Source organism: Propithecus coquereli, unplaced genomic scaffold (genome assembly GCF_000956105.1).
Source record: "Propithecus coquereli isolate 6110/MARCELLA unplaced genomic scaffold, Pcoq_1.0 Scaffold30, whole genome shotgun sequence".
NCBI classification, from domain to species: Eukaryota; Metazoa; Chordata; class Mammalia; order Primates; family Indriidae; genus Propithecus; species Propithecus coquereli.
Window position 1 is genome coordinate 4,425,807 of NW_012148619.1, and position 15,725 is coordinate 4,441,531.

General features: G+C 33.7%; 1 protein-coding gene across 1 annotated transcript in view; it reads left to right on the forward strand.

The window, feature by feature from the left end:
* CCDC73 (coiled-coil domain containing 73) overlaps positions 1 to 15,725 on the forward strand; it is a 93,828-nt gene that overhangs the window by 76,260 nt on the left and 1,843 nt on the right. The window contains 4 exon segments of the mRNA XM_012649625.1: positions 5,118 to 5,160; positions 7,703 to 7,963; positions 9,119 to 10,627; positions 12,558 to 12,691. Coding sequence (XP_012505079.1) covers positions 5,118 to 5,160; positions 7,703 to 7,963; positions 9,119 to 10,627; positions 12,558 to 12,691 — 1,947 coding nt within the window.

Sequence of the window (15,725 nt, forward strand, 5' to 3'; positions counted from 1 at the left end):
CTCAAACTCCTGGGCTCAAGCAATCCTCCTGCCTTAGCCTCCTGAGTAGCTGGGATTACAAGCATGTGCCATTGGACACAGCATAGAAGTACAATTGATTTTTGTACATTGACCTCATTTTTAGTTTAATTTATTGTTATAGTAGTTATTTTTGCTGAATTTGGGAGTTTTCTATGTATATGATCAAGTTGTCTGCAAATATGAGACAGTTTTACTTCTTTCTGAAACTCTTGCATGCATTTTATTTCTTTTTCTCAACTTACTACACTATCTAGGACACTCTAATATAATGTTGAATGACAATTGTGAGAGTGAGCGTGCTTGGTTTGTTTCTCATCTCAAATGCAGAATATTTAGTCTTTCACCATTTCGTATTATGTTACCTGTAGGTTTTTGGTTATACTCTTCATCGGGTTGAGAAAATTTCCTTCCATATGTAATTTGCTGAGCCTTTATCATGAATGAGTTTTTATCATGAATGGGTGTTAAATTTTGTCAAATGCCTTTTCTAATATGGCTGGATTTGAACTGCTAGTAATTTGTTAAGGATTTTGCATTGATGAGGAATATTGATCTGTAAGTTTTGTTTTTTCTTATGTTTTTACTTTGTAATCTTTGATCTGGTTTTTGTGTTGAGAGTAATACTGGCCTCATAAACGGATTTGTAATATATTCCTTTCATGTGTAGACTTGGTATTATTTCTTTATTAAATGTTAGGTAAAATTTACCAGTGAAGCTATCTGGACTTTTTCATTGTGGGAGTATTCTTAATAACAAGTTCAGTATTTAAATTATTTACAGGGCTATTCAGATTCTCAATTTCTTCTTGTGTTGATGTGCAGAAGAGTTAACCTAGTGGGCCTGTGGATACTGTCCTTATAAAGACCTGCTTATAAGGTTGGCCCTTGGCTGATGGCTGGAAACTTGGATTTTGAGTGCGTTCTCACCATTTTCTAACTGATAAACATGGCTCACTGTGCCTGAACTGTTAGTATAAGCAATGTGGTTTATTCTGAATATCCGTTTCCTTTCTGAGAGTCTAGAGTTTTGGCACATGTTAGGCAGAGGGTGCCTGCATGAGTACCCTCCCCGCCACCCCCCAAAAAACCTTGGGCACTAAGTTTCTAATGAGCTTCCCTGGTAGACAAAGATTTACGTATGTTGTCACAATTCGTTGCTGTAGGAATTAAGGTGTCCAATGTGACTCCATTGGGAGATGACTCTTAGAAGCTTTTACCTGGTTTCTTCCAGACTTCAACTCGTGCTTTTTCCTTTGCCTATTTTGGTTTGTATTCTTTTGCTATAATAAATCTTAGCCATGAGTGAGAGTATATGTTGAGTCCTGTGAGTCCTACCAATGAATCACTGATCCTGATGGTGGTCTTGGGGACCCCCAACACAGTCATTTTGGGTAATTTTTGTCTTTCAAGGAGCTTGTCCTTTTCATAAGTTATCAATTTATTGGCTAAGAATTGCTCATAATATTCTCTTATTATTATTCTGTAGGATCAGTATTGATATCCCTGTGTCATTCTTGATATTGGTAATTTGTATCTTTCTCTTTTTTTCTCTCCTCCCCCACCCCCGATATCTGTCTATCTTAGTTTAGTTAGAGGTTTTTCAGTTTTATTAATCTTTTCAAAGAACCAGGTTTTGGTTTCATTGCTTTTCCTCTCATGTTTATTCATTTGCTATTTCATTGACTTTTACTATTATTAATAACATTCTTTCTTCATTCTGTTTACTTTGGGTTTAATTTGTTTTTCTTCTTCTAGCTGCTTAAGGTTGAAACTTAGATAATTATTTGCCCTCTTTTCTAATATAAGCATTTAAAGCTAAATGCTTTCCTCTAAGCACTACTTTAATTGCATCCATGAATTATATGTAGTGTTTTCATTTTCATTCAGTTGAAAATATTTTAAGATTTTTCTTGTGCAATCTTTTTTGACCCATGGGTATGAGTATGACCCATTAGAAGTATGTTGTTTAATTTCCCAATATTTGAGAATTTAGTTTCCCAATATTTGAGAATTTTCCAAATACCTTTCTGTTAATGATTTCAGATTTAATTTGATTGTGGTCAGGGAAAATTCTAGCTAAGACTCATCTTTTTAAATATATTAATGCTTGGTTTTTTTGCCAAGCATATTGTTCTTGGTGAATATTTCATATGCTGTTGAAGAATATGTATCCTGCTATTGGCTGGTGGAATGTTTTATAAATGTCAGTGAGGTCAAGTTGGTTGATAATGTTATTCAAATTCTCCATCCTTACTGATTTGTGTGTGTGTGTGTGTGTGTATGTACTTGTTCTATCAATTAGTGGGAGAAGAGTGTTGAAACCTTTAATTATAACTGTGAATTTATCTTCCTATTTTCAGTTCTGTTGGTTTTTGCTTCTTGTGTTTTTAAGCTCTGTTATTAGGTTTATGATTTATGATTGTTATGACACATTTATGGTTGTTATGACTTCCTGATTAATTGACCTTTTTATCATTATGAAATGTCCATCTTTATCCTAGTAATATTTCTTGTCCTGAGGTCTCTTTTGTCTGATACTAATATAGCTATTTCATCTTTTATGATTAGTGTTTGCATTATATTTAATATATCTTTCTCATCTTGTTACTTTTTTAATGGGAGTATTCATTTTTTTATGTTGAATAAATAACATGAGGAAGTCCTTTATTTTCTCTTTATTTGAGAACTATTTGTATTTTGTTGTAGTAAAATATACATAACATATAGTTTACTATTTTAATCACTTTTATGTGTATAGTTCAATGGTATTAAGTACATTCACAAGTGGGCATGGTCTTACACCAATAAAATTATATTTAGGAAAACAGGCAGCAGGCTAGATTTGGCCCTTTGGCCATATTTTGCCAACTCCTGCTCTGGAGTGTAATTTATTTTAGTATATTTTCAAATAATATTATACCAAATTTATGATAAGGTAAGAAACTTACAAAACCACATTATCATTTTCTCCCTCCAGTCCTTTGTGCTATTGGTATCATACATTTCACTTCTACATGTTATAAACCCCACAATATATTATTTATTTTACTCTTAATGGTCAATTACATGATAAAGAAAATTAAAATTAGATAAAGTATCTTTTATATTCATCACCATATTTACTGTTTCTGTCACACGTCATTCCTTTGCATAGATCCAGGTTTCCACCTGTTACCATGTTCCTTCATCCTGAAGAACTTCCTTTAACATTTCTTTTTGTGTATATCTGCTGGTAAGGAATTCTCCCAGCTTTTGTCTGTCTGAAAAAGTACTTAATTCTCCTTAATTTTAAGGATACTTTTACTGGATATAAAATTCTAGATCGATAATCTTTTCCTTTCATTAATTTTAAGGTGCCATTTCCATCATTTTCTTGCTTGCTTTGCTTCTGGCAATAAGTCTGGGACAATTCTTATGTTTATAATCCCTCTTTATAAGTGTCTTTTTATCTCTGGCTGCTTTTAAGATTTTTCCTTCATGACTATTTTCAAGCAGTTTGATTACGATGTACCTTGGTATGGTTTCTTTGTATGTATCTTTCTTTAGGATTTATTGCATTTCTTGGATCTGTGGGTTTATAATTTTCATCAGATTTGGAGAATTTTTGGTCATTATTTCTTCAATTTTTTGTTTCCTTCCCCCTCCTCTCCTTTGTGGGACTTCATTTACACATGTTAGACTGCTTGATATTGTCCTACAATTAATTCCATCATCTCTGTCATTTCTGTGTGTGTTTTTATTGCTTTATAAAAGGTAACAGGTTACTTCTTCCTGCTTCTCTACCTGTCTAGTAATTTTTTATTGGACTAGAACATTTTGAATTTACATTGCTGATTGCTAGATTTTGGAATGTTGAAATTTCGCAGGCAGTTAAGTTACTTGCTGCTGATAAGCTTCATTATTTTGAGGCTTGTTTTTAAATTTAAGGGAGAATCTAAAATAGCCCTTACTCTAGGGCTAGTTTAAACCTACTAGTAGGGCATGATCCCTCTGGGTTCTCTACAAAGTGTCTCAGGTATTTAGTAAGTTCTTTCCACTCTGGCTGGTTGGAACCCAGACCTGTGGGAGCTCTGGGAATTGTTCAGCTTACAGCTCCCCTGTAAGTCTTTATGGACTTTTACTCCTCACATGTCTAGTTTAATATTCAGCAACAGACTAAATAGGCAGATACCTGGAACTCTTTTTCCGCATAGTTCCCTCATCTTCAGTATTCTGCCTTACAAATTAATATCGACCTCAGCCTCTCCAAACTCTGATCCCTGTCTTGCCAACTCAGTGAGACCATCTTACTTTACTTTGCAAGAGTACTTCCTCCTTGTGCTGTGGTGTAGAGTGTCCAGGCAATAAGCCTGAGTAATCATAAGGTTTATTCATCTCATTTTTTCCTTTCTCTCAGAGAACACATTTTTTCACCATATGTAGTCCATTGTCTGAAAGTTGTTGTTTCATACATTTCATCTAGTTTTCTAATAATTTACAAGAAAATTGGTAAGGCAAGTCAGGACTCTGACATAGCTAGATGCATAAGTCTAAATTTTAAAAATCAAATGCCAAGTAATCTAGGGAAGTGTACTATCTTAAAGAGCTCTGTAATTGGTCCCTTTTAAAGCAAATATTTTTATTTTTGTAATATACGTATACTTTTTATTAAATAGATATTCTTAATACATGTGCTCATTAACTTATTTAATTCATTCTTTTACCTATGTACTTATTCAATAAACATTTATAGAATATCGTCTATGTGTCACATACTGTGGAAGATTGTGGGAATACTATGAAAGAGACACATATGATGTTCCAGGGAACTTCCAATCCAGTAGAAGAAATGGTTTAAAAAGCAATTGTAGTGTAATGTGGAAAGTGCTTAAGTAGCAGCATATCTAGAGCAGATTAGTGGCAGAAAGGAAGGAGAGATGAACTCTACTTAGGTGAGGAGGGGATTCTCATTACTGATATCACCTGGACTACTCTGGCACTCTCCTAATATATCTCTCTGCCTCCTGTCTTGTCTCCCTTTAACTCAGTGTTTTGCAGACTTCCTAGGTGCAACCTATCAGTGATTCATAGAAATTAGTTTGGTGGTTTGTGACCAGCATTCTTTTAAAAATGAGATAGAAAACATTAGAATGTATCATAGTAAGTATTGTTTGGTATACTCATTGAGTTATAAAACATATTTCTTATTGCTGATTTCAGACAGTGAAGTTTGGAAAACATTAACATATCCTTTATACTGCAGGCAGAATGGTCTCTTCAGTCAGATCGTGTTATTTATTCCTTGTTTAAAACACTTCAGTGACTTCCCAGTGTCTTCCTGGTAGAGCTGAAACTCCTTGGCATGCTATATTAGACCCTTAATGACTTAGGCCCAGCTTGCCTCAAGCCATCTCTTTCTATTCCTCTCCCAGCATCTAAGCTCTAACTAAACTGTATCACTTATAGTTCCTTGAACAGATTCTAATCTTGCTTGCTCTCAAACATCTATATATACCATTTGTTCTCCCTGGAGTGCCTCCTTATCCCCATGGATGACTCTATATTATACTTCAGGTATGTTTAGTTATCACCTTTTCTCAGAAGCCTTCCTGACTCCCCAAAGCAGGAAAAGCACTGTTCGTCTGTGTGCCCATAGTAGGCTGTTATTTCTTTTCCTATCTTAGTACCAGACTATAAGTTTTTTGAGGGCAGGGACTGTATTTTGTTCATCATTGTATCCCAAAGCTTAGTGCAGTGCTTCACATGTACCATGGCTTAATATTAGGTCATTAAATATGAAATGTCTGATTACAGATGAAAAGTGTACATTATATCTCAAGCAGTACAATCAAAGTATGCGCCTAAACTATGAACACGGTTTTGCTATCTTAACCGTATCTTGTTTATGCCAGCAGTGAAGAAGCCTGGAGAATGAGTGGCCATGAAATCACAAAAGGCGTTTTCCACAGCTTTTCGAGAATTGAATATTTTTCCTTTCAAGAAGTGGTCCAAAGCCTGGAGGGAAGTGGTAGTCAGTTGTTGCAAGGTCTGGTGAATACGGTGGATGACAGAGAGTTTCCAAGTCTAGCTTCTGTACTTTAAGCAGCATTGTTTTTTGTGACATATAGTCTTGCAGGAGAATTGGCCTGTCTCTGTTGACCAATCTCGGCTGCTTCATGGCAAGCATCATCATTTCATCCAGTTGGTTGCAGTAGACATCCGCTGTAATTGATTTACCAGATTTCATAAAGCTGTAGTGGATAACAATGCTGGACCACCAAACACACTATTAGATTTTGTTGCTGAATGTTTGGTTTTGGACTGTGTTTTGGCACTTCATCTTTATCCAACCTTTGTGCTGAACACTTGGGATTGTCAAAAACAATCCATTTTTCATCATATGTAACCATATGGTGTAGAAATGGTTTGCTTTTATGTTGCGACAGCAAAGAAAGGCAAGCTTCGAGACGATTTCTCTTCCGAGGCTCATTTAATTCATGCAGTACCCATCTATCCAGCTTCTTTACCTTGCCCATTTGTTTCAAATAGTCCAACATTGCTGGAATAGTAACGTCAAACCTTGCTACTAATTCATATGTAGGTTGAGATGGATTCACTTCCACTTACAGCTTTCAGCTCATCGTTAGCCCCCTTGGTCTCAGGTCACCCACATGACTCATTTTCAAGAATAAAATCACCAGAATGGAACTTCTCAAACCATCAATGTACTGTGCATGCATTAGACACATCCTTCCCTAACACTTCGTTGATATTTTGAGCTGTCGGTACCGCGTTGGTTCCATGATGGAACTTACTTGAAAATAACACACAATTTTTGACTTATCCATGGTTTCACAAAAATTGCTCTAAAAAAATAATTTGAAAGATAATCACAAGCCAAACCATGTGTTTGAAGGACTAAGGATGTACCTTCACAATAAAAGTAAAACAAGATGTGTCAAAGTGAAATGTCAGAGAGATCAGTTGTCAAACTTAATACTTAAGGAAATTGGACATTTCATACTTAATAACATAATATATAGAGGAAGAAAAAGCATATTGAATTGATTCACTGTTTTAAAGATACATACAAATACTGCTTAGCCAGGTGAGGTGGTGAGCACCTGTAATCTCAGCTACTTGGGAGGCTGAGGCAGGAGGATCACTTGAGCCCAGGAGTTTGAGGCTATGGGGCGCTATGATCGCACCTGTGAATAGCCACTATAGTCTGGGCAACATAGTGAAACCCAGTCTTTCAAAAAAGAAAAATATTGCTTAAAACAATTGCCTGCCATGTCAATCTTAGTTTTGTTGTTGTTTTAGAGGTGGTACCTCACTTTGTCACCCAGGCCCTGATGTAATGGCTGATCGTAGTTCACTACATGTGGGCCACAATGCCCTGCTAATTTTTGCTGCTGCTGCTGTTTTTTTTTTTTTTTTGTTAAGAGAGATAGGGTCTCACTTTGTTGCCCAGGCTGGTTTTTAATAAAGGGGTGGCTCTTCTATTACATAGAGTATGTGGTATTATATAATAATGTGGTATGCATGTTTGAAAACATATAAAAATCTCCATTTTGTTTAAGACTATATAAAATGAACATAAAATGATCTTGTTATGAAGAGTGGTATATTAGTTTAAAAATCGTTTGGCTTTGAAATAGAAATTGCTGTATTGTTGAACTGAAACATTCCACTTTATCAGTAAAGGTTGCACAAAGGTTTTATACCTTTTAACAATCCGTTTTTACATTAAAGGAATCTTTTCCATTTTACTAGAATGTTCCAGAAGTAAATAATGAAAACAGTGAAATGTCAACTGAAAAATTAGAAAACACTATCATACAGAAATATTCTGAGCAAGAAATAAGGGAAGAAAATACTGAGAGTTTTTGTTCAGATACTGGATACAGAAAAAAGGAGGAAAAGAAAGAAGGCCCATCTGTAGAAGAAATCGTTATAGAAGGTAAAAATTATATTGATATTTTCTAATTTGTATACTGAATTTTTTTTTTTTTTTTCAAAATAAAGGATCTGCCATAGTGCTGTGCTGGGCCCTCTGTGGAAGTTAGGGGAATTTCAATTACAGTCTTTGCTTTGAGAACCTTGTAGTGTAGTTGAAGAAACACTTACCTTTTCATTTGTATACGTCAACAAAATAAGCATCCTTCAAGCTATTCTTTTATAGTCAATATTTTTGGGAAAACTACATTTCTGTCCCCCTCTCATCACTTATTCCTTCGATTTTTGAATTCTGGTTTATGCCTTCACTGCTTTACTGAGAATGTTCTTGGAGTCATCAATAGCCTTTTGCTGACCAGACCTAGAGTACTTAATTCAAATGACCTTTCTGTAACCATTGAAATAATTTACTAATTTCAATCTTTGAAAAAGAGTTGTTTAAAGATGATGCTGAGTAAAGGTGTTCAAACCTAGGCTGAACAACCACTTGGTGGAGATGTTGTAGAAAGAATGATTGGACTAAAAAAGGCCTTCAAAGACCTGAAATTTGTATTCTAGATTATTTTAATTATACTAAAAATTTGAAGTCTATTGTTAAAACACAGATGAATAAAATTAATGTCTTGATTAAGTAGTTATTCTATACACTGCCCAAAATTATTCCAGAATTTAAAAATATTCACAGGGCAGTAAATAAAATAGTGATGATTGTCAGTCTCGAAGAAGCCAGCTAGCAATTTCTGGATGTTTCTGGACCTGGGTAGTAATAGAAATTAATGTAACCTGTTATCATAAATTAATTTTTATCAGCTATGTGTTTATATGGAATTCTGCTGTCTGCCTTAAAGGAAGCAATAGACTAGAGAAATAAATCATTTTGTAATATCTCAACTTCCCCTTATTTAAGCCAAAAATACTTTTGCTATAATGAAATAAAAACTTAATGTGGGTAGAGTCAAGTATTTAGCATGCTGAATATATGTTTGTTATAATAAAGGGAACCTAATATTTAGGTAAAATTGATGTCATCAAACTTGTATAATTATTGGCCAATAAAATACTTATGGCTAAATATGTTTTTAAAAAAATAGGTGATATGTTTTTTAAAATCAGGCTTTAGTGTATAATATAAAAGTTTACTGTGTTCCTATCATGACAGATTTACAGCTTTTTGAAAAAAGCTTCAAGAATGAAATTGATACTACTGTATCTCAGAATGAAAATCAAAGTGAAATCTCCCTAAGCAAAACCCTCTGCTTAGAAAGAGAAGTAATTCCTCAAGGACAAACCTTGAATGTTACTGACATGAGAAAATCAGTTCCTACAGAAATAAAAGACATGATGTGCTTAGAAAAAGACACTGGACGTACAGAATTTAAAACACCAAATAATCCTTTTTTAGTGGTAGGTATAGCAGTAGAAACAGAAAAGAGAAATATAGAAAGAAATGAAGGATTAGAATTAGATCTTCACCGTGCAGATACACACCAGGAGGATGAAAACAACACAACATCATTTAACAGTGTTTTAAATGAGACAGCTCACAATGCAAATCATAATAAAGATGTTTCTGAAAATGAATCATTCAGACAATTCAGTTCACTCCTGAGGACTGAAGAAAATGCTACAGAGAAGGAAAATAGAGACCAAACCAAAGCAGATTTGGATACATCTCTAGATGTAAAGAAGAATCCTGTTCTGTGTCAGAAACATAGTTTACAGGATTCCAGTAATGTTATGTTAGATGATAAACAATGTAAAATGAAACAAATACAACTGTTAAATAAAAAAAGTGAGTGCAGCACATTACCTTTTAAAGAAGCTTCAGATTTTCAGCAGCTCTGTAATGATACTTCAGAGAAAACTGAACTAACTGTTCCCTGTGATTCAGTAATTGATCACCGCATTTCATCTGTATTCAGTGACAATTTGAAAGTACTTAAGAATGCAGATAAAAATGTTAACAGTATGCCTATGTTGGTGAAACCCAATTCAAGCCCTGGGGAAAGAACTATCTGGAAAAATGTGAATGATATTCAAAACAGTCAGTTTAAGAACTGTATAGGATATTTAGAAAACAATGATGTGACCATTTCCCATCTTCAAGTTAATGATGAGAATAGTCATGCTTCACAAGCCAAAGATGTGAAAACTGCTGTTCACCCAAAAACTTCCACAGCAATACAGTTTTCTAATAAAGAGAGACAGATTGATGAGAATCAGATAACTGAAGCCACAAAAAATGACCTCTTCCTTTTTGTGAATGTTAATGAAAGACAGCATACATTGTTAAATAATACAGAGAAAACAGAGTCATTAAATGACATCGTTTCAGGAAAAATGTACAGTGAAGGACAGCTGGAGGAATCACATTCATTTCATATAAAGCCATCTGGAGATTTAGTAAGTAGAAGTGGAAGGTCAGCCTTTGATCCTTCAGCTTCAGATAAAAAAACTGAGAAAACTCCAGTATACATGAATTTTTCAGAACCCAGTCCTTGGTCAAAAGTAAATCAAATTGAAAGTCAAACAGTGGGCATTTCAACTTCTAGCATTTCTTTGTTGCTGAAGGAGAGACCAATAGGTCCATCAGAAAACAGAAAGATAATTTCAATGGCTCTTTGTAAAAATGTTGATGTGGATGACATCAGAAAAGATATTGGACCAGGTAAGAAAATAAGGATATGTTTTAATTCTTAAAATATGTTTTTCTACTTATTCTTGATAAAAAGTCTCCAGATTGTTAAAATGAAAATGTTTATACTAATTGTTGCCTAAATCTAAAGTGCTGCATACACATGTGCATATGTAACAGTAGGAAAGGTTTTATTAATATTTAAAAGGAAGCGAATTTCTTTTCACCTAAATCTGGGCTAGTATTATCAATGTGTACAATCACATTTTGGAAATTTTTAAAAGTTTTTTTTCATCATTAAGGAATAGCAAAATCAACAGTTCCAACATTAACTTTAAATTAGGAACAACTACCCAATCCGATTCTTTTTTTAAAAAAAAAAACTATCTAGAGCAAATGTAGCGAAGTAGTTGTGAACTGTGCATGTGTGTTTATTTTTCTTTCCATACTCTCAGATCTTTAAAAATTTCCTTCCCTCTGAACCACATTTTAGTTTCTCTCTTATGTTGTCATTTTCTTTGCCTAATTTTCTCCCCTTTCCCTTAATTTTTCCATTTTTATCTGTCCCTTCACTAGCACCATAAATCCAGCTTTCTTCTGTTTTATAAGCAATTCTCCATATTTCCTATCGCTGATATTTGTCACTGTTTGAAACACTTTAAATCCCATAATGTTTTTATTTAAATACTTTCAAATGTTAAATACTTTAGAGAATAGAGGGGCAGTTCTGTTCTTTAAAACTTCCATGTGAAATGACTTAATTTCCAAATTTTGCTTTACAATACCCCCAAAAATAAATAAAATAGGTGAATGGATGAAATACATGATTTAATACTGATGGGTGTTTGAAGTTGGGCAATGGGTACATTGACGTTCATACTCTCCACTTTTGTGTTTGAAATTTTTCATAAAAATGTTTTAAAATAAAAACATACTGTGTCTTGAATAACTATGAGGTTATTAAAGACATTTTTACATTTTAAGGGAACTTTGCTGGGTTTAACAATGTGCATTTAGACCCATTAAAGAAATGCAGATTACAAGGAAAGTTTTGTATGGTCCTTTTAACAGGCTTCTTTCACAAAATTGAGAAAAATTTAAAAAGAATATTTGGGGATTAAAAACAAAATAAGTGTATCTTGTTTACTAGCACCAATGGAAAGTAATGTAGGGAAAAATAAACAATAGCCAAAATACTGTATAACCTCATTTCCCAAACTGTAATTTTTAAATATAATATGTATTACTTCAGATTCCGTTGGAGGTAGTCAAGTGCTGCTTTAGGGGCTGGTCTACCATTTACCATTTTCTCAAAGGTCTTTTCTTCTAAGTTAAATTTCAGTGATATAAATAAGATATAAAGGGAGATAATCTAAAATTCTATAGAAATTCAACTTGTGAAATACTCTTAAACGTACCGTATCTTTTAACCTCTATAGTTGACATTTCCTTAAATCATTTTTATCTATTTATTAAAGCTCAATGACCCTTTCTAAACAGCCCTTTGTTGGGATTCTTAATGTGGCTAATTTCTTTAAATATCATTTATAAATCTGGCATTTAGTTGGTTCAGACTTTTTCCATTAAACTGAATTGGTACAATGTTCACTATATAAATGTTTACATGTGTAGGCAATGCAATGACCAGGGGAATAAGGATAACATTTTATGTGAGTTATTTTGTTTTAGAAGATAATTTATACCATTTCACTCCTTTTAATGTGGAATTATAGTAATCAGGTTTTAGAAAGTAGCAATAATAAAATCTTATGTTTTCTGAAATGAAATGCCTAATATAAGAGCAAAGTCTAGGAAAACTATAAAATATTCAAAATAAAAGGAACACAGAAATTGTTGCTTTTTAAATGCAAAAGCATAGGATCAGAGAAAAACAAGTTCAGTCACTAAGATAAGTGCCTAGAGAATAAAATTCAGTTGCTGCCATTTCCTCTTTGTCAATCAGATACTACCAGCATTAACAGAGTTGCTGACACTTTGAATAACTGGAGTATCCATCCAGATCCCAAGGGAGAACCCAGTGAAGAAAGGAATGCAACTGCAAAGACTTTTTATGATTCTTCTTTTCCCACAGAACATGTAAGTCAATTAAAAATATTGCCGAGCAGACCTTAGTGAGCTAATTCTACAGATATGTGTAGAACTGTACGCATCTGGATGCTTTAAGACCTAACTGATCTCCAAAATAATATCAAGAGGGCAACATGGCACCATTTTTCACAATTAAGGTTGATAGAAAACAGCAGGAAAAAGTCACAGTGTATAAATCAAATAGATATAATGCAGCCTGTTTTGTAAAGGAGAATGTGAGGCATCGGATTATGTACTTCTATTTTTTACTCACCTAAATTTGAAAATAGTGGCATTTGAGTATTTAAAAGTTTATATTAATAAAAGATGACATCTAAAAAAGCTAAGTCAAGTCCAGTTGTTTTTAATAACGTTTAGGTTAATTCAATTATTTTTGGAACCTGGCTGTTAAGATGAAAGGAATTTATTTAAAATTATTTCAATTAGAACACAGTATGTGAAAGGATCAAATATCCACAATGTGATACAATAGTAAGTATGGCTCTATATATTAAGCAAAGTATTTGTAGAGATTATATGGCTCCCACGAGTCCATTTGTCATAAGAAAAGCAACTAATTGTAGCAGGAAAGTTATTTGGTTCAACTTTTAAGTTTTATATCGTAGTGTGTAGAACTTTAGCAAGAAAAAGTCTGTACTGTTCAAAGTGAAAAAAACAATTGTAGATGTAACTGCTAAAAAGTGGCCTCAAAGTTAGGAAAGCTTATAAAACAGTAACTGCATAGTGACAGATTTTAAAGTCATTGTATATTTTAAGTTTTAGAGATGCACATTAAACAACCTTCTCTTTAGTAAATACAAAATGAAAACTGTAGTACTAACACATCCTTAACAAATAATTGTTTTTAAGAATGTATTTTTATATTTTCCTTTTTAAGTAGTAGAAACCTCAAGTGAGAGAGTATAACTCTCCCTCTTGGAGAGTTGAAATAAAAATCAGGATCTAACCCTTTTCACATTTTCATAATTGATCTCAGCAACAACAATATAGTTTCAACTTGGTGTGTATCTTTAAAATATGGTAACTAAAGAGCACTAATTTTGGCACTGGGAAAAGCTCAGACCTTGGCCAATTGGGTAAGTCATACAGTCAAAGCAAAGGGGAAGCTTGAGAGTATCAAAGCTAGACACTCATTTCTAATTAGGCTGAATACTTAACACTTACAAGATAGCTGTTGTATTTTCAAACAGTTTAAAAGAGTATACGATGGAAGTTTCGGGTCTCCCTGGAAAGCCTATTTTTATAATTAACCTAACAAGGAAGTTCTCTAATTCCTAATGCTCATCCTGCCATTAATGTTGCTTTTAAGAATTCATGTTTATAGAATTATAACTTCTTCAAAGAAATAGTTCTCCACCATCCTGTAAGGTAAGTAATTTTTTCTGTTTTACATATAGGGAAACAGTGACAAATGTGAAATAACTTTCCAAGGTCATGAAGACAATCTGTGGTGGACCTAGACTAGATGTCTTGGCTCTTAGTCAAATGTCATATTACACTTTCTCAACTTTGATAATAGAAACAATGTTTCTTCTCAAAATACCAGTAGATATAAAACTAACTCAGTACTCTGGCTAAATCCATTTTCTAAGTGCTTATTACTATGTGCCAAGCACTATGCTAAGCATCATTGTTCTAGTTTTAAGCTTGATTATCACTTATGTAATGTGGGACAAATCCAAAAGTAGTATTTTATTAGAGGACCACCACGCCCATTCCTTTGCATATTGTGAAAGTTGCTTTTGCACTGCAGTGACAGAATTAAGCAGGCCATTTGGCCTACAAAGCCGAAAATATTTACTATCTGGCTCTTTACAGAAAAAGTTTGTTAACCTGTTCTAAATGAAGACAAATGAATTACGGCCCGAAAAGGAACAGAAGTTTTTTATTTTTCAACATATTTTTATGTACACTCTGCACATTAATTTTGTTAAACTCGGGGCAGGTATTAGGTGCCAGTCCACTTTCTCCCTGTGGGTTCACAGCAACTTGAAATGATAAGGTATGTTTTTTTGTTCTTGAAGAGAGTTAGGTTGGTAGTCTGCTACATCTTGATGATATCCAGGAATGAGGATGGAAGAGAAGACCCCAAATAAGCAAAGCAAGCCACTTATTTTATACATCCAATGAATTAGGTTCATTTAAGTTAAATTTTCAAAATACCATCCCATGCTGAAATAAAAGGACCAGTAGTACCAAGTGAGGGGAAATTTTTCGGCCAAAAAGTATGGCTGTGAAAGAGGAAGTAGGGGGGTGACAAAAAAATTTTTCTACAAGAGATAGGAAGAGAACAAGCAAAGTTTTATGTCAATGTAACTGGCAATAGCTACAAGTAAAATTACTGCAGTAGGCTGAAGTAAACCTCAGGTAAGCTAAATGGGACCAGTTTTGTTAAGTGCAAACCTTAGTCTATACTGTATCTCTTGTTTCTCTGCAGCCCATCCCTGCTCCCACCCCTTCTACCAAGTGTGGGTAGTTATGGAGAAAGAAACCAAATCAGATATGTCTAAATGTGTCCCCTCTTTCCAACATCTTGAAGTCAAAGAATCAGGATTTGGGGAAATTGCTAATTTGTACTTGGATGCCAAATGTACCAAAATGCACAAAGCATTTTGATGGCAAGATAGGACCATTAAATTATACAGATCATCAGTCATTTTTCTTCAAAATTATTAGCAACCTAGATTTAGATTTGATCTGTGTCTTCCCATCTATTCTCGGTATTGTATGGATCACTTGGAAGTGTGAATTTAACCATTCTAAACATTTAAGCTCATTTAAAAAATTAACTTACTACTACATAATCTCACATTGAAAATGACAATCTTACAACACTTTTACTAGTCAAATTGGAAAAGTTTTTAATGTAAGCAATACCTCAGAGATCTTCAGAGATTTATGAACAAATGATTCTTTGCAGCCTAATTTGTAACAGTGATCTCCTTACAATTTAAACGTCCAACAATACACATCCTGTTAATAAATTTTTAACAGGCAGAAATGTTAAAAATTTTTTTTTTTT